Genomic DNA, 22,104 nt, shown 5'->3' on the forward strand with positions numbered 1-22,104 from the left:
ACACACACATATGTGTTTATAGATAGATGGATAGATGGATAGATAGATAGATGAAGGGGAGGAAGATTAGAATCTCTGGGGAATCAGAACCAATAGGAAATTCATAAAGCTATAATAAGGAATCATTTTTTTTTTAATTTTTTTTTCAACGTTTTTTTATTTATTTTTGGGACAGAGAGAGACAGAGCATGAACGGGGGAGGGGCAGAAAGAGAGGGAGACACAGAATCGGAAACAGGCTCCAGGCTCTGAGCCATCAGCCCAGAGCCCGACGCGGGGCTTGAACTCACGGACCGCGAGATCGTGACCTGGCTGAAGTCGGACGCTTAACCGACTGCGCCACCCAGGCGCCCCATAAGGAATCATTTTAATGCAGTAATGGAGAACGGTAAGCCCCAAGATCTACAGTCCACAAGCTAGAGAACCAGATGAGCTGATGGTGTCGTTCCAGTCCAAAGGCCAGCAAACTTGAGATCTGGGAAGAGCTAATGTTTCAGTTTGATTCTAAATGCAGGGAGAAAACGTATGGCCCAGCCAGAAAGCAGTCACACAGGAGAAATTCCCTTTATTCACTCAGACTTTTGTTTTATTCAGGCCTTCAATTGATTATATGAGGCCCACACACACATTAAGAAGGGCAGTCTGCTATATTCAGTCATTTACTCACAAGTCAGTTTACTTATTTAAATGTTGAACTCATTTGAAACCACCCTCATAGAAGCACTCCACAATATTTGACCAAAAAAAATATCTTAAAAAATAATAACCCAAGGGCACCTGGATGGCTCAGTCAGTTAAGCATCTGATTTTGGTTCAGGTTATTATCTCATGGTCTGTGAGTTTGAGCCCCACATTGGGCTCTGTGCTGACAACTCATAGCCTGGAGCCTGCTTCAGATTCTGGTCTCCCTCTCTTTCTCTGTCTCTCCCCTAGAGCCTGCTTCAGATTCTATGTCTCCCTCTCTCTCTTTCTTCCCCTCCCCTGCTTGTGTTCTCTCTCTCTTAAAAATAATTTTTAAAAAAGAGTCTGGTTTTTTGTTTGTCTCTCTTTTTTCTTTCTTTGTTTTGCTTCTTAAATTACACATGAGTGAAATCATATGGTATTTATCTTTGACTAACTCTCTTAGTGTTACATCCTCTATATCCATCCATGTTGTTGCAAATGGCAAGATTTTTTATAGCTGAATAATATTCCATTGTATATATATGTACCACATAAGTACACATATACATATAAATAAACTAAATAAATATAAATATGTATATATACATATAAAATACATATAAATATATGTATATATACATATAAATAAAATTTTTTATAAGTTTATTTACTTATTTTTGGGAGAGAGAAAGAGCATGAGTAGAAGAGGGGCAGAGAGAGAGGGAGAGAGAGAGAATCCCAAGCAGGCTCTGCATGGTCTGCATGGAGCCCAACTTGGGGCTCAAACTCACGAACTGTGAGATCATGACCTGAGCCAAAATCAAGAGTTGGACACTTAACCGATTGAGCCACCCAGATACCCCACCACAGTTTCTTTGTACATTCACCTATTGGTGGACATTTGACTTGCTTTCATAATTTGGCTATTATAAATAATGCTGCAGTAAACATAGGGGTGCATATATCTTTTCATATTAGTGTTTTCATATTCTTTGGGTAAATACCCACTAGCGGAATTACTGGATCATTGTATTTTTAATTTTGGGGGAGTCTCCATACTGTTTTTCACAGTGTCTGCACCAATTTGTTTTCCTACAAACAGTGCACAAGGGTTCCTTTTTCTCCACATCCTCGTCAACACTTTTTGTTTCTTTGTTGTTGATTTTAGCCATTCTGACAAGTGTGGAGTGATATCTTGTTGTGGTTTTTACTTTTTTTTTTTTTTTTTTTTTTTTTTTTACTTTTCCCTGCTGATGAGTGATGTTGAGCATCTGTTGGCCATCTGTAAGTCTTCTTTGGAGAAATGTCTCTTCATGGGTTCTGCCCGTTTTTTAAATTGGGTTATTTGTCTTTTGGGTGTTGAGTTATAAAAGTTCTTTATATATTTTGGGTACTAGTCCTTTATTGGATATGTCATTTGAAAATATCTTCTCCCATTCAGTAGGTTGTCTTTTATTTCTATTGATTGTTTCCTTTGCTGTGCAGAAGCTGTTTATTTTGATGTAGTCCCAATAGTTTGTTTTTGCTTTGATTTTACTTGTCTCAGGAGACATTATGAAAAATGTTGCTATGGCTGATGTCAGAGAAATTACTGCCTGTGCTCTCTTCTAGGATTTTTATGGTTTCAGTTCTCACATTTAGGTCCTTAATTAATTTTGATTTCATTTTTGTGTGTAGTGTAAAGAAGTAGGTCCATTTTCATGAGTTAATTTTTTATGTGAATTGAGATAGAGGATCTGATTTCATTCTTTTGCATATATTTATCCAGTTGTCCTAGCACCATTTGTTAAAGATATTTTTCTTTTCCCCACTGAATGGACTTGTCATCCTTGTTGAAAGGCAATTGGTCATAGAAGTTTAGGTTTATTTCTGGATTCTCAGTTCTATCCAATTGGTCCATAGATCTATCCTTGTGTCAGTGTGCAGTGTTTTGGTTACTGTAGCTTTTTGTTTGTAAGTTTTGAAACTGGGAGGTAGATCTTCATACTCTGTTTTTCTTTTGCAATTTTGTTTGGCTATTCCGGGCCCATTCCATATGAATTTGAAGATTGGCTTTTCATTTCTCCAGAAAGGCCATTGAAATTTTGATAGAGGTTGCATTGAATCTGCAGATTGCTTTGAGGAGTTTTGCTATCTTTTAACACTCCTAAGTTTTCCAGTCTGTGCACATGGGATGTTATTCTGTTTTTAACCCCAACTGGTGAACTGCAGTTGAATTGTCACTAACCACCCTGAGTTGGTGTCAGACTCCACAGGTTTTAGCTAAATGTTTACCTCTCCCTACTTTAGACCAACTGGCTACAAATCTTGTTATGGAGAAAGGGTTCCCGTGACCACCCTCGCTGCCAGGTTTAATAATTTACTAGAATGACTCTTGGAATTCAGAAAAGCACTATTCTCAGAATTAAAGTTTTATTATAAACCATAAGGATACAAATCAGGAATAGCCAAATGAAGAGATACATAAGCAAAATCTGGAAGGAACCCAACTATGGTTTCTGTAGAATTTCCTTGTGGAATTAGGGTACATTACCTTTCTGGTTCATCAATGTGTTTATCTGCCAGAAAGTTATACTGAGCTTCAGTGTCCAGGCTTTTTATTGGGGTTCCACTGTGACATGAATGCTTAATTACTGCCTGCATAATTGATCTCTGTCTCTAGCTTCACTCTGCTCTCCCAGAGGTTGGGCTGGCTCAGTCTTTCTGATGACCGCCTCCAATGCTGAAGCTACCTATACAGGCACAACATGAGTTACCTCATTAACATAAACTCAAGTGTGATCCAATATGAAAGACACTTATATCACTTAGGAAATTCCAAGAGTTTTAGAAACTATGATCTAGAAACCTGGGACAAATACAAGACTAATTCTTTATTAGATAACATATCTTCTTATTTATTTAGCGGTTCCTTTTCTCTTGGATCTTTTAGCTTAACTTAATTAATGATTTGAAAAAGATCTTTATATTCTGGATACTAGGTTTTTGATAAAAAAAAATATTTTATAAATATCTTCTCTCGGGGCACCTGGGTGGCTCAGTCGGTTAAGTGTCTGACTTTGGCTCAGGTCATGATCTCACGGTTTGTGAGTTCAAGCCCCACGTTGAGCTCTGTGCTGACAGCTCAAAGCCTGGAACCTGCTTCAGATTCTGTGTCTCATTCTCTCTCTGCCCCTCCCCCGCTTGTGCTCTGTCTCTCTCTGTCTCTCAAAAGTAAATAAATGTAAATAAATATCTTCTCTCATTCTAAAGCTCATTACTCTTTATCATGAATTTATTCATAACTGAGGTATGAGTCATGTTTACTTTGCTGTACAACTTTATTTGCTATGTAATGTTGCCTGTTTTGTTGTATGTGGTTGTCCATTTAACTATCACTAATTCATACTCAGTCTTTTAGAAAACAAATTTTTGGGAAATTTGGCATTTCCTATGTTTAGACAGCCCTCCTACAATCCTTTGTTCTTCTCTGCCCACTATTCTATATTTTGCCTACTTTTTGAATTCTGTTCCCTTCTTCTTTGTTCAGTTTTTACTTCTTGGATTTCATGCCTTCCTGTTTCTTGGTTTACTCTAAGAAAACGTGAAATTATCAAAATTGTTTTTTTTGTGTAGGTGGCATGTAAAAATGGATAAATGTGTTAAACTTGTGAATTCTAGTATATCTGAAAAGGGCTTTTCAACCAGTATATTTGTTCTTTCACAGGACATGAATTCTACTTGAAATATTTTTCTTTAGAATTTTAAGGTTATGACTTCTGGTTTAGAATATTGTTGAGGGGCGCCTGGGGTGGCTCAGTCGGTTGCGCGTCCCACTTCAGCTCAGGTCACGATCTCACGGTCCGCGAGTTCGAGCCCCGCGTCGGGTTCTCGGCTGATGGCTCAGAGCCTGGAGCCTGCTTCCGATTCTGTGTCTCCCTCTCTCTCTCTGCCCCTCCCCCGTTCATGTTCTGTCTCTGTCTCAAAAATACATAAACGTTAAAAAAAATTTTTTTTTTTTTTAAATAGAATATTGTTGAGAACTTCAAACCCATTTTGATTCCTGCTCTTTTATTGATGCCCTGTTTTTACTCTTTGGAGCCTTTTAAGTTCTTTTCTTTGTTCCTAGTGTCCTGAAACCTAATGTAAAACATATCTTAGTGTGAATCATTTTTATTTTTTATGCTAGGTATCAAGTAAGTCCATTAAATGTGGAGGTTCATGTCCTTCAGGTCTGGAAAATTTCTTAAATGCTATTTTCTAAAACAATCTGTAATTTCTGTTTTCTTTGAAAAATTTCTAATATACAGCAAACTTGAAAGAATATTTCAGGGGCGCCTGGGCGGCTCAGTCAGTTAAGCATCCAACTTCAGCTCAGGTCATGATCTCACTATCAGGAGTTCCAGCCCCTTGTCAGGCTCTGTGCTGATAGCTCAGAGTCTGGAGCCTGCTTCAGATTCTGTCTTCCTCTCTCTCTGCCCCTCCCCTGCTCGCTCTTTTTCTATCTCTCAAAAATAAACATAAAAAATATATTTTTTAAAAGGAAGAATATTTTAGTGTACCCTATATAGTCATCACCTAAAATCACCAATTGTTATCATTTTGCCACATTTGCTTTGTCTTTCTAAACACACAACACACACACACACACACACACACACACACACACACACACACTTTTTTCCCCCTGAATCATTTGAATACAGGTTGGGGACATCTGGACACTTTACCCTTAATACTTTTAGTATGTATCTTCTAAGTATAAGGACATTTTCCAAACAATAACAATGACATAACAAATCTATGAAAATTTACATTAACTCATTAATATCACCTCAAACATTTCGTGTTCAATTATTTCCAGGGGTTCCCCAAAGTGTTTTTTGTTTTTTTAGCTGATGTAATTTTGTTTTTTTGTTCATTTATTTGGTTGCTTGTTTGCAATCCAATCAAGATTCATGCATTATTTTTGTTGTTGAGTCTCTTTAGTCTCTTTTTTTCACATTAAAAAAAAATTTTTTTTTATTATATGAAACTTATTGTCAGATTAGTTTCCATACAACACCCAGTGCTCATCCCAAAAGACGCCCTCTTCAATGCTTTAGTCTCTTTAATCTAGAACAGGCTCTCATTTTTTTTGTTTTGTTTTGTTTTAATAGGACACTGAGTGTTTTAGAGAATTCAGGACAGTTTTCTTATAGATTGTCTCAACAACCTCCATTTCTCTGATGGCTTTCTCCTTTAGAGATGGCAATCTCCTTTAGATTTGGCAAGCATGCTGTGTAGGTGATAAGACAGTGTACGTTTTATTGCATTACATTGGTGAGGCACATAATAATGTCAGTTTGTTGCACTATTGGTGATAGCCAGATTTTATAACTGAAGGTTAGAAGTGGTGAATACTAAATCTTCCCAGTACAAAGGTATATTTTTCCCTTTATAATTAGTAAATAATCTGTAGAGTGATATTGTGAAACCAGTAAATACTCTTTTTCTCAACAACCATTCACTTTCTAGTTTTAGAATTTACTGAGGATCCTAGCCTTTTGCAGGATAAATCATCCTTTTCCTTATTTTTTGGGTTAGGTTTTATCATTTTTTGGTTTGTTAAGCTAGTCTTAATTTGTCTTCATGCTTTCCCACTTCAAAAGTTTTTGTTGTTGCTACCTCCTCTTTACTTGTCTTTGACCTTGTGGGTTTGGTCCTTTTTAAAAAAAAATCCATTTCATTCATTTCAGTGAGTCTGTTAAAAGGGCAGGAAAAACTGCATGCGATCCACTTGTTCTCTTTGAGAGAAAAGTGTATTCTTTTTCTAGAGAAATCTTGTTTTTAGAAGTTTATTTTCAAACTAACTTATTTTGAATTTTGAAACTAACTTACTACATTAGGCATTCACTAAATGTACTTTGCTCTTTTTGTATGTGCCAGGGTTCAAGTTGATTAAAGTAACAGACATTGGTTATCCTTCCTTCCTGAAGTTTGGCTCTACTGTAGCAGACGGACATTAAGCAAACATTCAAATATGAAATTTGCAATTGTAGGAGACAAATGTGTAATCACCCATTACCAAGCAAAACACAAAGAATGGAAGAAAACAAAGTGCTTTGTGAGATAATGGTGAGACGTGCATAGTTAAGATTGAATATTCAGGAAAGATTTTTATTAGGATATGCCACTTAGCAGAGACCTGAACAATGGCCAGGAGCTTGTAAGGCCAAAAGAGGTGGCAGTGGAGACGGTGGTATGGATGGTTATTTAGGGCAGATGAAATCATGGCATGTGTGTTTGGTGGGGGGGGGGGGGGGGGTGGGTTAAAGTTTAGTGCATTTGAAGAACTGAGAAGACCAATGTAGCTGTAGTTTATTGTTAAAAGGAAATAGGTAGCAAGTTGAAGAGGCATGCAGGAGGCAGGTTGTTAAGGAATTGTTAAGACCAAGTTAAGGACTGTGGGTCTTTTCCTAAGAACGGTGGGAACCACTGAAGCATTTTGAACATGAAAGTGCCAGGCTGAATATCACTCTGGCTGTTAGGGGTGGAAAACTAGCAAGGCGGACAGCTAGATAAAATGCTACTTTTGTGTCCAAATAAAAGATAATTTTGGCCTGGATCATCTATTGACAGTAGAGAGGGAAAGAACAATTTCAAGACATATTTAGGCCAACCTCAAACAAGATTGCTGTATGAGTGTTATAGGAAGAGAATGGAGCTCAGATGTTTTCACCTTTTGGGGCTTGACATATTTGCTCAGGGACTTAATTGGTATCTTAAATCCATTCATTTTCCTAGTTTCTTTTCTGGCATAGAAGTCTTACAAAATAATAGCTACTAAACACTGTGCAGTTACTTTATACAACTACATATATACATTATGTGTGATTTCAGAATTATTCAATAATCATTGGAGCTGGGGTTCAGAATACTTATCTGCATCTTTGAAATCTGCCAATAGTACCACATTACCTCTATCTGCTATTCCTTTCTCTCAGATTTTAAAACTAGATTCTCAATTACAGTAGCTTTTGCTGTATCCCCTTTTTTGCTCTCCCAAGCTTAGCTTCATAGACTTCCTACACAAACATGGATTTTATCAAATGGCATAAATAAGCCACATTCTAACCACAATAGATTCTTCCTTCTTCATTGTTCATTTATCACATTAATCTTTCATCAGGATACTGCTGTATCTGAAGTAACATTCTCTTTTATTTCCTTCAGATTCTATGCAATTTATGTTTGTTACCTATTTATCCTAGATTTTTTTCTAGGTGTAGTTAGTGCTCCAAACAACCCTAAGAAATGGGTTAATTGGTAATTACCCACATTTTAAAATGTATATGACGCTAGATTTATTCTCTTACAAAATTGGGGTAGAGCCTAGACATCTTTATATTAATCAAGGTCCCATGTTTGAAGGTTTTTTTTTTTTAATTTAGATCACTATAGGAACAACTGACTAATCTATTTTCCTAAATATCTCTTTACCTTCCAGTGTGACTTCTCATTCTTTTTACTTTCCTTATCTGTGTGTCAAGTTGCCCCATCATATTTGAGAACTGTATAAACTACTCACTTTTTATGAAAATTAGTTTCGGTTAAGTCTTTTCATTTTTATTATAAAAGTTTTTTTTCTCCCAGAACACAAAAAAAGTGAATGTTTGCTTTTATATTTTCTTTCAGACTGTGAATCAAGGTTGAGACCAAGAAATTATTTCTGAAAAAGGATATTTATGGAGTAGAATCATCCTGATGAGAGATAATGGAAAGACTTTTAAAAAACAGCATTGAGTGTTCAAGTTTCAGAGGTGATTGGGAATGTAAAAGCCAGTTTGAGAGAAAACAGGAATCTCAGGAAGGACATTTCAGTCAAATGATATTTACTTCTGAAGACATGCCCACTTTCAATAACCAGCATCAGAGAATACATACTGATGAGAAACTCCTTGAATGTAAGGAATGTGGGAAGGATTTTAGTTTTGTATCAGTCCTTATTCGACATCAGCGAATTCATACTGGTGAGAAACCTTATGAATGTAAAGAATGTGGCAAGGCCTTTGGTAGTGGTGCAAACCTTGCTTACCATCAAAGAATTCATACTGGTGAGAAACCTTATGAATGTAGTGAATGTGGAAAGGCCTTTGGTAGTGGCTCAAACCTTACCCATCATCAGAGAATTCATACTGGTGAGAAACCATATGAATGTAAAGAATGCGGGAAAGCCTTTAGTTTTGGATCAGGCCTAATTCGACATCAGATAATTCACAGTGGTGAAAAGCCCTATGAGTGTAAGGAATGTGGGAAGTCCTTTAGTTTTGAATCAGCCCTTACTCGGCATCACAGAATTCACACAGGTGAGAAACCTTATGAATGTAAGGATTGTGGAAAGGCCTTTGGCAGTGGTTCAAACCTTACTCAACATCGAAGGATTCATACTGGTGAGAAACCTTATGAATGTAAAGCATGTGGAATGGCCTTTAGTAGTGGTTCAGCCCTTACTCGGCATCAGAGAATTCATACTGGTGAAAAACCGTATATATGTAATGAATGTGGGAAGGCTTTTAGTTTTGGATCAGCCCTTACTCGACATCAAAGAATTCACACTGGTGAGAAGCCTTATGTATGTAAGGAATGTGGGAAGGCTTTTAATAGTGGCTCAGATCTCACTCAACATCAAAGAATTCACACTGGTGAGAAACCCTATGAGTGTAAGGAATGTGAGAAGGCCTTTAGAAGTGGTTCAAAACTTATCCAGCATCAAAGAATGCACACTGGTGAGAAGCCCTATGAGTGTAAGGAATGTGGGAAAGCCTTTAGTAGTGGTTCAGACCTTACTCAACATCAGAGAATTCATACTGGTGAGAAACCTTATGAATGTAAAGAATGTGGCAAGGCCTTTGGTAGTGGCTCAAAACTTATCCAACACCAGCTAATTCACACTGGTGAAAAACCCTATGAATGTAAAGAATGTGGAAAGTCCTTCAGTAGTGGTTCAGCTCTCAATCGGCACCAGAGAATACACACTGGTGAAAAACCTTATGAATGTAAGAAATGTGGGAAGAATTTTGGTACTGGCTCAAGCCTTACTCAACATCAGAAAATTCATACTGGTGAGAAACTTTATGAATGTAAGGAATGTGGAAAGGCTTTTGGGAGAGGTGCAGAGATTCAGCAACATAAAAAATGTCATACTGGTGAGTAGTAGATCTGTGAATTGGAAACTCTATAAGTTAGAATTATGTGGTTAAGGAAGGACACAGGACAGAAAAGAAAATTCATACTAGTGAGAGTCACTACAAATGTAATTAAGGTACAAATGCCTTACTTATGCTTTACCACTTAGTCTGAAAGAATTTATACAGAAAAAGAAAAACCACTCTGAAGATCTCTGTCTATATTCATTCTTTCGTTACTTTTGGAAAATTCATACTTGTGAATATTAAAAATTAAAAAACCATTTATTGTTTTTTGCCTTTATTTTAAACATTGAAAAATTCACTTGGGGGCTAATCCTGCTACCTTTGTTTTTTTTTATGTTCTTAATTTTTTGTGCATTATACAGAATTACTAATCCATCTCAAAATTATTTTAAATTATTTATTGAGGGTCTAAATTTAGCCTTCTTCCTGTTTCTCATTTGAATGCCATTTATTTAATAACTATATTTTTGTATTTTTTATTGCCTGTTTGATGGTAAGTTATATTTTTATACATATAAAGCATGGATATCGGGTCAGTCTTTGTTTCTAAATTTGCATATCTGTGTTTGTATCTGTGTTCCATTTTGTTCGTGTTAAGTTACTGTTACTTTTAAGTATCCTTTAATATCTTGTGGATCTGTATCTTTTGTTTTGGAAGATTGCTTTATTTTCCTTTTATAAAGTTTATACTTCTCTTTTTGCAAAATAATTTTTCTCTATATTAATGTAGATATGAACAAAATAGATAGTTATCTGTAATCATACCGGTCATAGACAATCTTTGTCAAACTTTTGGAGCAAACTCTTTAAAACTACATATCATTGTTTTTGACAGAAAGTGTGATTGTGCTATACTATAACCAGCCTTTAATATTCGTTGTAAATATATTGGTTACTCTTTTATTGGCTTCAAAGTATTCACCTGTCTTTATCAAACCCCTATTTTGTCAAATATTGAAAATTTTACCATTATAAAGAGTTATCTTGATGGCCCCTTTTGAATGTGTCTGCTTTGTTTTTTATTCATTTCAGAGAAAATGTGTGGGATCTCTTCTACTTTTAAACATTTATACATTATAAAGCTCTGCTTCCCTTTGGCCAACATTCTTGACCCAGTTATTTCCTAAATGTTAACCGACTTATTCTTCCAGGTCATTTTATATGCATATATAATGTGCTTTTGGTAATGTGGGCATAATTCGTTCACTTCAGAGGCTTGTTATGTGGATTCTACAATTGTGCCTATCACATAATAAAACTTGCATAGTATTAGCCTTCGTCATTATTATTATCTTTCAATTTTGTTTTTTTAGGGAAAAGTTTTTAGCTAGTATCCTTGTCTTATTCAACATCAAAGACATCATAATGGGAAAAAAAGATATTCATGTAAATGAATATAATAAAATTTTGACTAACATCTGTTTCTTATAGAACAGGGATAATTCATCTTGATAAAGAAAAATATGAGATTGTAATGTGTGAGAAGGCAAAATTCATACTGAGGTAAAAATAAAGAGGGTAGCTCCTTCATAGAAATTTGAACTTTGAGTAATGACCTTAGCATAATGACAGCATAAGATGCATACCTTCATTTGGCCTCCAAGTTTAACAACTAAAATTCAGCATCCACCTATAAGAAAAAGGGCCTCTGTGGTTGTTGTGAGATCCAACACCATAAGCTAAAGGACCTGAGAGGAGTCTCACCCACCACATAAAGTAATAAGCTGATAGTCCTTGGTACAGACTGGGGAAACAGCAGAAGTCTGTGAACCAGCCCCAGCCCCTCTTGGCTGCATTCAGGGTAAATCTGGAGACTGCTGATTTGAGCAGACACTCACAGATGAGAGAGCCTTTGCAGAACTTCAGATTTCCTGAGGAAAGATTCTAGCACTCTGTTAGAGAAAAAAAAAAAAAAAAAGGTGGGGGGTGGGGGGTGTAAGATGAACTTCGCCAGTGCTACCTGTTCCCCAAGGCAGCACACCATGTTGCTGAACTAACCAGCAATGACTTCTGCAAGTGATAATAGTGGGTGATTGCCCAGCTTCCCCACCTGTATAGAATGCTGCTGAAGAAACTTGTTTCTCTGCTGCAGCACCCATAGTATTGAGGCAGTACCTGATAACAGGATATAAGAATATCAGAGTGCATTAAAGAAATACAGTTTCAGGGTGCCTGGGCAGCTGAGTCGGTTAAGTGTTTGACTTTGGCTCAGGTCATGATCTCAAGGTTCATGAGTTCAAGCCCCGTGTCAGGCTCTGTGCTGGCAGCTCAGAGCCTGGAGCCTGCTTCAGATTGTGTATCTCCTTCTCTCTCTGCCCCTCCTCCACTTGCCTTCTGTCTCTCAAAAATAAATAAACATTTAAAAAATATTAAAAAACAGCAAAAATAAACACAGTTCTTACTTGGCTGCATTCAGGACTCAAGCAGAAAACTCAACACAAGCCACTGGGAAAGCCTTGCCCAAGGAACCTCCATCTGGCTTGCAGGCACCCCTAAAGCCCCAAATGTTAAACCCACAGCTCCCCCAATTCTTCAGCTCCCAAGTATGGTACTAAGAGCCAGTTTTGGTAGACCGAGAGCATGCAGAAAACAAACCAGAGTCTGTGGCAAGGGAGAAATCACAAACTTGAGCTATAGTATTATCTTAAGAAAGACAAAAGAGGTTTCCAGCAGCTAGCCTGGTGAGTTGTAAGTTTGAGAGGAGACAAAGAAGCCACAAGGGGGCAGGAAGCATGGAGCACATGTATTCCTACAAGGACAGAGAAAGACCTAGTTATAAGCAGGACCAACAAAAAGTATCTCCGACCTGAAGGCAGCTAGTAACGATTGGAGGAGGTGACTACTTCAAATGAGAAAACAGCAATGCAAAACTCCAAGAAACATGGGGAATCCATGAACATGACATCACAAAAAGATCTCAATAATCCTCGATTCAAAGACACAATTATGTGGTTTGCCTGATAAAGAATTCAAATTAGCTGTTTTAAAGAAACTCAATGAGCTACAATAAAACACAGAACTCAGCAAGTCAGGAAAATAATACATGAATAAAATGAGAAATCCAACAAAGAGAAATCCTAAAAACAAACCAAACAAATCTGGAGCTGAAGAATGAATGACATGAAAAATGCAATAGAGAACATCAACAGGATAGACCAAGCAAATATAAAATCAGAGAGATGAAGGGTAGGGACTCCCAGTCAGAGGAGAACCAAGAAAAAAGGAATGAAAGAGAGTGAAAAAAGCCTACAAGATGTATGGACACCATAAAACAAACAAGAATATAAAAAAAGAACTGTAATTTGTTAATGAATTCAGAATAGTAAAAAAAAGGTAAATGGTAAAATCAAAAACATAAAAGAAGGTAATAAAGAATAGAGCTTTTGTATGGGATTAAAGTTACTATTCATCAGCTTAAAATGGACTATTTTAAGCTGACTTATCTAGAAGATGTTTTATGTAAGTCTCGTGATAACCACAAAGCACAAAGCTATTAGATTCACAAAAGATAAAGCGATGGGAATCAGAGCATATCACCATCCGTGGAAAAGGTAGGCAGTAAGAGGGAGGGGGTGGGGTGAGGAAGAACAATGGAACTATAAAACAGCAAGAGAGATAGTAATAAGATGGCATTATTAAATCTTTACATATTAATAATTACCCTGAATGTAAATGAATTTAATTTACCAATCAAAACGGATAGAATGTCTGGATGGATGAGATTCAACTACATGCTGTCTTCACAGAGAGGCACTTCAGCTTTAAGGTCGTACGTAGGCTCAAAATGAAGACATGGAAGAGATATTCCATGGAAACAGAAACCAACAGAAAGTGAGGTTGGCCTTACCGGGTTAGCCCATACTTACATAAGACAAAATAGACCTAAGCCAAAAACTATTATGAGACAAAGAAGGTCATTATATAATGATAAGTTGGTTAATTCATCAAGATGATATACAATTATAAATGTTTATGCACCCACTATTGGAGCCCTAAATATATTAAGCAAATACTGACAGATCTAAAGGGAGAAATAGGCAATACAAGAACAGTAGGGGACTTTAATACTTCACTTTAAGTAATGGATAGATCATTCAGACAAAATCAATATAGAAACATTTGACTTGAATCATACATTAGACCAAATGGACCTAACAGACATATATAAAACATTCCATTCAACAGCAGCAGCAGAATACACATTCTTCTCAAGTGCACATGGAATATTCTCCAGGATAGGTCATATGATAGGTCACAAAACAATTCTTAGGAAATTTATACTGACCTCATACCAAGTTTCTTTTCCAACCACAATGGTATGAAGCTAAAAATCAAGAACAAGAGGAAAGCTGGAAATTTTACAAATATGTGGAAACTAAGCAACACATTCCTGAATAACCACTGGGCCAAGGGAAAAATCAAAAAGAGAAAAAAAAAAAATCTCCAAACAAATGAAAATGGAGATTCAATAGACAAATACAAATGCGATGTTGTGAAAGCAGTTCTCAGAGGGAAATTTATAGCCATAAATGCATATAGTGGGAAAAATGAAAGATTTCAAATAAACAACTTTAAATGTTAAGAAACCAGAAAAACAACAAACTAAGGCCAAAGTTAGCAAAAGGAAGTGACAAAAATCAGAACTGAAATAAATGAAATAGAGACTAGTAGAGCAATAGAAAAGATTAGCAAAGCTAAAATCTTTTCAAAAAGATAAAATTGACATTCAGCTAGACTAAGAAAAAAGGTAAAAGGACACAAATAAAATCAGAAATGAAAGAGGAAACATTCCAAGTGATATCACAGCAATACAGAGGATCATAAAAAACTACTATAAACACTTATATGCTAACACATTGGATAACCTAGAAGTGGATAAATTCCTAGAAGCATATGACCTATCAAGACTGAATTATGAAGAAATAAAAAAATCTAGACCAACTACTATACTAGTAAGGTGCTTCAATCAGTAATCAAAAATTTCCAATGAAGAAAAGCCCAGCACTGAAAGCTTCACTGCTGAATTTTATCAAACATTTAAAGAATTAATGCCAATTTTTCTCAAACTGTTTCAAAAAATTGAAGAGGAAGGAACACTCCCAAACTCATTTCACAAGATTAGCCTTGCCCTGATGCCAAAACCAGATGAAGACACCACAAGAAAAAAAAAAAATTACAGGCCAATAATCCTGATGAACATAAATGCAAAAATTCTCAAGAAAATATTAGCAAACTGATTTCAACAGGACATTAAAGGAATCATACACCACGATCAAGTGAGATTTACCCCTGGGATACAAGGATAGTTCAACATATAGAAATCAATAAATGTGATATACCACGTTAATAGAATGAAAGATAAAAATCATATGATCGTTTCAACAGGTGCAAAAAAGCATTTGGCAAAATACAACATCCTTTCATGATAAAAACACTCAGCAAATTTGGGTTATATAAAAGGAGCATTCCTCAAACAATAAAAGCCAAATATGACAAACCTTCAGCCACCATCATACTTGACAGTGAAAGGTGACAGTTCTTCCAGTTCAGGAATAACACCAAGATGTCTACTCTCACCACTCCTATTCAACATACTAGTGGAATTTCTAGCCAATGCAATCATATGCGAAAATAAGTATAAGGCATCCAAATTGGAAGGAAAGTAGAATTGTCTGTTTAGATTATATGAATTTACATATAGAAAATCTGAAGGACTCCACCTTAAAACTGTAAGAGTGAATCAAAAAATAAAGTTACAGGGTACAAAAACAACATACAGAAATGAGTTGTGTTTCTATACACTGGCAACAAAATATCTGAAAAAGAAATTAAAAAATAATCTTACTCATAATAGCATCAGAAATAATAAAATATGTAGAAATAAATTTTGCCAATGAGGTGAAATATCTGTGTAGTGAAAACTACAAGACTTTGGTTAAAGTAACTGAAGACAGAAATAAGAGATACCCCATGTTTGTGAATCAGAATTATTGTTAAAATGTTCATTCTACCCAAAGCCATCTATGGATTCAATGCCATCTCTATCAAAATTCAACTGGCATTTTTTACAGAAATAGAAAAGCAATACTAAAATTTGTATGGAGGCACAAAAGACCATGAATAACCCAGGTAATCCTGAATAAGCAGAACAATGCTAAAGGCATCATACTGCCTAATTTCAAACTATACTACAAAGCTATAGTACCTAAGACTGGTTGGTACTGGCATAAAAACAGTCCAATGGAACAGAATTGAGAACACGGAAATAAACCCTTGAATATATAGTCAGCTGATATTTGACAAGGGAGCCTAGATTCTTCAGTGGGGGAAAAGATAGTTTCTTCATTAAATGGTGTTGGGAAAACTGGATATTCACATGGAAAAAAATGAAATTGGACTCATATCTTGTACCACTCACAAAAAATTAACTCAAAATGGATTAAAGATTTAAACATAAGAACTAAAACCCTAAACCTCCTAGAAAAAAAAAAACAGGAAAAACTTGTTTGACATTGGTCTTGGCAATGATTACTTGGGTATGGCACCAAAAGCACATGCAACAAAAGCAAAAATAAATATGTGGTACTAAATAAGTAAAAGTTTCCTGCACAGCAAAAGAAATAACAAAATGAAAAAGCAGTCTATGGAATGGAAAAAATATTTGCAAATCATATTTCAAAAATGGGTTAATATTAAAAATATATAGACTCATACAACTCACTAGCAAAATAAACCCCAATAAATCTAAAAAGTGGGCAGAAATCTAAAAAAATTCAAAAGAATTTTCAAAAGAATATATACAATAGGTAACAGGTACATGAAAAGATGCTCAATGTCATTAATCATCAAGGAAATGCAAACCAAAACCACAATGAGATATTCCCTCACAGCTGTTAGAATGACTATTATCAAGAAGTCCAGAGTTAACAAGTGTTGGTGAGGATGTGCACTGTTGGTGGGAATGTATATTTGTATAACTACTATAGAAAACAATATGGAGGTTTCTTAAAAAATTAAAAATAAAATTTCCATATGATTCGGCAATCTCACTTCTGAGTATATATCCAAAGGAAATGAAAACAGGTATCAGTGAGACATCTAAAAGTCCATATTCTTTTTTCTTTTTTTCTTTAATGGTATGGTTTTTTTTATGCTGTATTTCTTTTATTTCAGGTTTTTATTTAAATTCTAGTTAGTTAACATATAGTGTAATATTAGTTGCAGGAGTAGAATTTAGAGATTCATCACTTACATATAACACCCAGTGTTCATCACAAGAAGTGCTTTCTTTAATACCCATCACTAGGGGCGCCTGGGTGGCGCAGTCGGTTAAGCGTCCGACTTCAACCAGGTCACGATCTCGCGGTCCGTGAGTTCGAGCCCCGCATCAGGCTCTGGGCTGATGGCTCAGAGCCTGGAGCCTGTTTCCGATTCTGTGTCTCCCTCTCTCTCTGCCCCTCCCCCGTTCATGCTCTGTCTCTCTCTGTCCCAAAAATAAATAAACGTTGAAAAAAAAATAAATAAAAATAAAAATTAAAAAAAAAATACCCATCACCGATTTAGCCCATCCCCCTACTCACTTCCCCTCTAGCAACCCTCAGTTTGTTATCCATAGCTAAGAGTCTATTTTATGGTTTGCTTCTCTCCCCTTTTTTTCCTTTCCCTTATATTAATCTGTTTTGTTTCTTAAATTCCACATACATACACTTCCATATTCTTGCAGCATTATCCACAATAGCCGAGATATGGAAACAAACTAAGTCAGTCAGTGGATAAATGGATAAAGAAGTGGTATATATACAATAGAATACCGTTCATGAGAAAGAAGGAAATCTTGCTATTTGTGACAAGTTGGATTAACTCTGAGGGCACTATGTTAAGTGAAATAAGTCAGAGAAAGGAAAATACTATAAGATATCACTCATATGTGGAATCTGAAATAGGTGAACTCACAAAAATAGTATAGTGATTATTACCACAGGACGGTGGGGGTAATGGGGAAATGTTGGTCAAAGGGTACAAACTTTTAGTTGTAAGTTGAATAAGTTCTAGGGATCTAATATATATCATGGTGACTAAATATTATGTACTTGAAAGTTGCTGAGTAGATCTTAAATGTCTCACTGCAAAAAAGAAGTGATTATTTGGGGTGCCTGGGTGGCTCAGTTGGTGAAGTGACTTCAGCTCAGGTCATGATCTCAGGGTTCATGGATTCAAGCCCCGCACTGGGTTTGCTGCTGTCAAGCTGTCAGCGTGGAGCCCACTTCAGATCCTCTGTCCCCCTCTGTCTACCCCTCCCCCTCTTGTTTGCTCTCTCTCAAAAAAAAAAAAAACATAAAAAAAAGAAAGAAAAGAAAGAAAGGAAGAAAGAGAAAGAAAGAAATGGGGGGGGGGGGGGTTGGAGCACCTAGGTGGCTCATTAGGTTAAGCCTCTGACTCTTGGTTTCTGCTCAGGTCATGATCTCACGGTTCGTTGGTTCAAGCCCCACATTGGGGTCTGCATTGATGGTGTGGAACCTGCTCTGGATTCTCTGACTCTTTCTCTCTCTCTGCCCTTCCCTTGTTTGCATGATCTCTCTCTCTCAAAATAAATAAACTTAAAAAAAAATTTAATGGTAATTATTTTAAATGATAGTGTTAGCTAACACTCTGATGCTAATCATTTTGCAATAGATAATGTATTATATCAACATATTGTACACCTTAAACTTACACAATATTATGGTATTATAGTCAATTATATTAATAAAGCTGTGATTAAATAATAAAGCTGGGAGAAATTATATTTTATGTATATATGTATGGTGTTTATTATGTTGAGGCATTTCTTTGCTATACCCACTTCTTTAAGAGTTTTTATTATAAATGGATGTTGAATTTTGTCAAATGCTTTTTCTGAACCTGTTGGGATGATTGTATGATATTTATCCTTTATTTTGTTAATGTGGCGTTTTTCACTCATTTGTGGCTGTTGAGCTTTTTTTGCATCCATGGAGTAAATCCCACTTGATTATATTCGTAAATTTTCCAGTTTTCTTCTCGTAATTGTTATCTAGTTTCATATCATTGTGGTCAGAAAAGATGCTTGATATGATTTCAGTCTTCTTAAATTTATTAAGACTTATATTATGGCCTACCATATGATCTAGAGATTGTTTCACGTGTGCTTGAGAAGATTGTGCATTGTTTCTTTAAACATTTAAAAAAATGTTTAATGTTTATTTATTTTTGAGAGATAGAACACTAGTGGGGGAGTGGTAGAGATGTAAGTATAGCCACCCCTGCTCTGTTTTGGTTACCATGTGCATGAAATATCTTTTGCCACCCCACACTTTCAGCCAACGTGTGTCCTTTTTTACAAACAGCATTTATTTGGGTCTTGCTTTTGTTTTTGTTTTTTTCAGTTTTTTCAGCCATTCTATGTCTTTTGAATTTTTTTTTAACGTTTATTCATTTTTTGAGAGACACAGGGTGTGAGTGGGGGAGGAGCAGAGAGCGAGGGAGACACAGAATCGGAAGCAGGCTCCAGGCGCTGAGCTGTCAGCACAGAGCCCGACGCGGGGCTGGAACTCACAGGCAGTGAGATCATGACCTGAGCCAAAGTTGGACACTTAACCGACTGAGGCACCCAGGCGCCCCCATTCTATGTCTTTTGATTGGGAAGTTTAGTTTGCTTACATTTAAAGTAATTATTGCTAGGTAAGGACTTATTTTAATTTTGTTAACATTTTGTCCGTTTTATAGTTCTCTTGTTCCTCTCTTCCCCTCTTGTTTTCTTCATTGTAGTTTGGTGATTTTTTATAATGATATGTTGTGATTCTTTTCTCTTTATGTTTTATTTTCCTACTATAGGTTTTTCCTTTGTGGTTACCATGAGGCTTGAATCAAATAATGTATAGTTATAACAGTCTATTTTAAGCCCATAACAACTGGGAAGCCCAGATCAGCTGGGGAGAAGGGCAGAGAGAAAATCTTAAATTCCACACTCAAGGCAGAGCTCAATGTGGGATTGATCCCACGACCTTGGGACCATGATCTGAGCCAAATTCAAGAGTTGGACACCCAAGTGACTGAGCCACCCAGGCACCCCAGAATTTGCTTTTTGAAATATTGTGTTTCCATTAGCAAATTTATTTGGTTATGGTTATTCTTAATACTTACATCTTTTAACTTTTACTGGTGTTAAAATATATATGCCACCATTACAGTATTTTGGGTTTTTTTTATTAAAAATTTTTTTTCAAGTTTTATTTTTGAGAGAGAGAACATGAGTTGGGGAGAGACAGAGCGAGAGGGAGACACAGAATCTGAAGCAGGCTCCAGGCTCTGAGCTGTCAGCCTCTGGCCCAAACTCACAGAACCATGAGATCATGACCTGAGCTGAAGTCAGTTGCTTAACTGACTGAGCCACCTAGGCGGCCCTGTCTTTGGTTTTATATTTACCTTTACCAGTGAGATTTATGCTTTCATGTTGCTTTTTAATGTCATTTCATTAAAACTGTAAAACTTCCTTTAGCATTTCTTGTAAGGCAGGTCTTGTGGTGACAAAATTTGCATTGATGCTGTTATTTCTTGGCTCATGGCTTAAAAAAATTATTTACTAGTTAACATACAGTGCAGCCTTGGCTTCACGAGTAGAACCCAGTGATTCATCACTTACATATAACACCCAGTGCTCATCCAAACAAATGCCCTCCTTAATGCCCATCACCCATTTTTCCCCACCTCTCCCTACCCCCATCAGCCCTTAGTTTGTTCTCTGTATTAAGAGTCTTTTATGCGTTGCCTCCCTCTCTGTTTTATCTTATTTTTCCTTCCCTTCCCCTATGATCATCTGTTAAGTTTCTCAGATTCCACATATGAGTGAAATCATGTGATATCTGCCTTTCTCTGACTGACTTATTTCGCTTAGCATAATACCCTCCAGTTCCATCCAAGTTGTTACAAATGGCAAGATTTCATTCTTTTTCATCACCTAGTAGTGTATATATACCACATCTTAATCCATTCATCGATTGATGGACATTTGGGCTCTTTCCACAATTTGGCTATTGTTGATAGTGCTGCTGTAAACATTGGGATGCACGTGCCCCTTCGAATCAGCATTTTTAAAAATGTTTATTTATTTTTGAGAGAGAGAGAGAGAGTGCGAGCAGGGGAGGGGCAGAGAGAAGGAGAAACAGAATCTGAAGCAGGCTCCAGGCTCTGAGCTGTCAGCACAGAACTGGATGTGGGGCTTGAACCAACGAACTGTGGGATCATGACCTGAGCTGAAGTCGGACACTTAACCAACTGAGCCACTCAGGTGCCCCTCGAACCAGCATTTTTATATCCTTTGGATAAATTCCTAGTGGTGCAATTGCTGGGTCGTAGGGTAATTCCATTTTTAATATTTTGAGGAACCTCCACACTTTTCCAAAGTGGCTGCATCAGTTTGCATTCCCACCAACAGTGCAAGAGGATTCCCCTTTCTCCACATCCTCACCAACATCTGTTGTTTCCTGAGTTGTTAATTTTAGCCACTCTCACTAGTGTGAGGTGGTATCTCATTGTGGTTTTAATTGTATTTCCCTGATGATGAGCGATGTTTAACATCTTTTCATGTGTCTATTTGCCACTGGATGTCTTCTTCGAATAAATGTCTATTCATGCCTTCTGCCCATTTCTTCACTGGATTATTATTGTTATTTTTTATGTGGTGTTGAGTTTGGTAAGTTCTTTACAGATTTTGGATACTAACCCTTTATCCGATATGTAATTTGCAAATATCTTCTCCCATTCCGTCGATTGCGTTTTAGTTTTGTTTATTGTTTCCTTTTCTGTGCAGAAGCTTTTGATCTTGATGAGGTCCCAATAGTTCATTTTTGCTTTTGTTTCCCTTGCCTCTGAAGACATGTCAAGTAAGAAGTAGCTTTGGCCAAGGTTAAATAAGTCACTGCCTGTTTTCTCCTGTAGGATTTTAATGGTTTCCTGTCTCACATTTAGGTCTTTCACCCATTTTAAGTTTATTTTTGTGTACGGTGTAAGAAAGTGGTCCAGTTTTGTTCTTCTTTATGTTGCTATGCAGTTCTCCTAGCACCATTTGCTAAAGAGACAGTCTTTTCCCATTGGATTTTCTTTTCTGCTTTGTCAAAGATCAGTTGGCTGTATATTTTTGGGTCCATTCCTGGGTTATCTATTCTATTCCATTGATCTGTGTGTCTGTTTTTGTGCCAATACCATCCTGTCTTAATGATTACAGCTTTGTAATACAGGTTAAAGTCCAGGAT

The 22,104-nt window shown here is 36.5% G+C and overlaps 2 protein-coding genes across 2 annotated transcripts in view; both read left to right on the forward strand.

The window, feature by feature from the left end:
- ZNF345 (zinc finger protein 345) overlaps positions 1–10,833 on the forward strand; it is a 28,809-nt gene extending 17,976 nt beyond the window's left edge. The window contains exon 3 of the mRNA XM_086691058.1: positions 8,319–10,833. Within this exon, the coding sequence (XP_086547184.1) occupies positions 8,398–9,837 (1,440 nt within the window). The 5' untranslated portion in view covers positions 8,319–8,397 and the 3' untranslated portion in view covers positions 9,838–10,833. The remainder of the gene's footprint in view (positions 1–8,318) is intronic.
- LOC147573572 (uncharacterized) overlaps positions 1–22,104 on the forward strand; it is a 67,069-nt gene that overhangs the window by 17,975 nt on the left and 26,990 nt on the right. The window lies entirely within an intron of this gene.

The sequence above is a fragment of the Puma concolor genome, chromosome E2 (genome assembly GCF_028749965.1).
Source record: "Puma concolor isolate L17-30 chromosome E2, mPumCon1.1.hap2, whole genome shotgun sequence".
Taxonomy (NCBI): domain Eukaryota; kingdom Metazoa; phylum Chordata; class Mammalia; order Carnivora; family Felidae; genus Puma; species Puma concolor.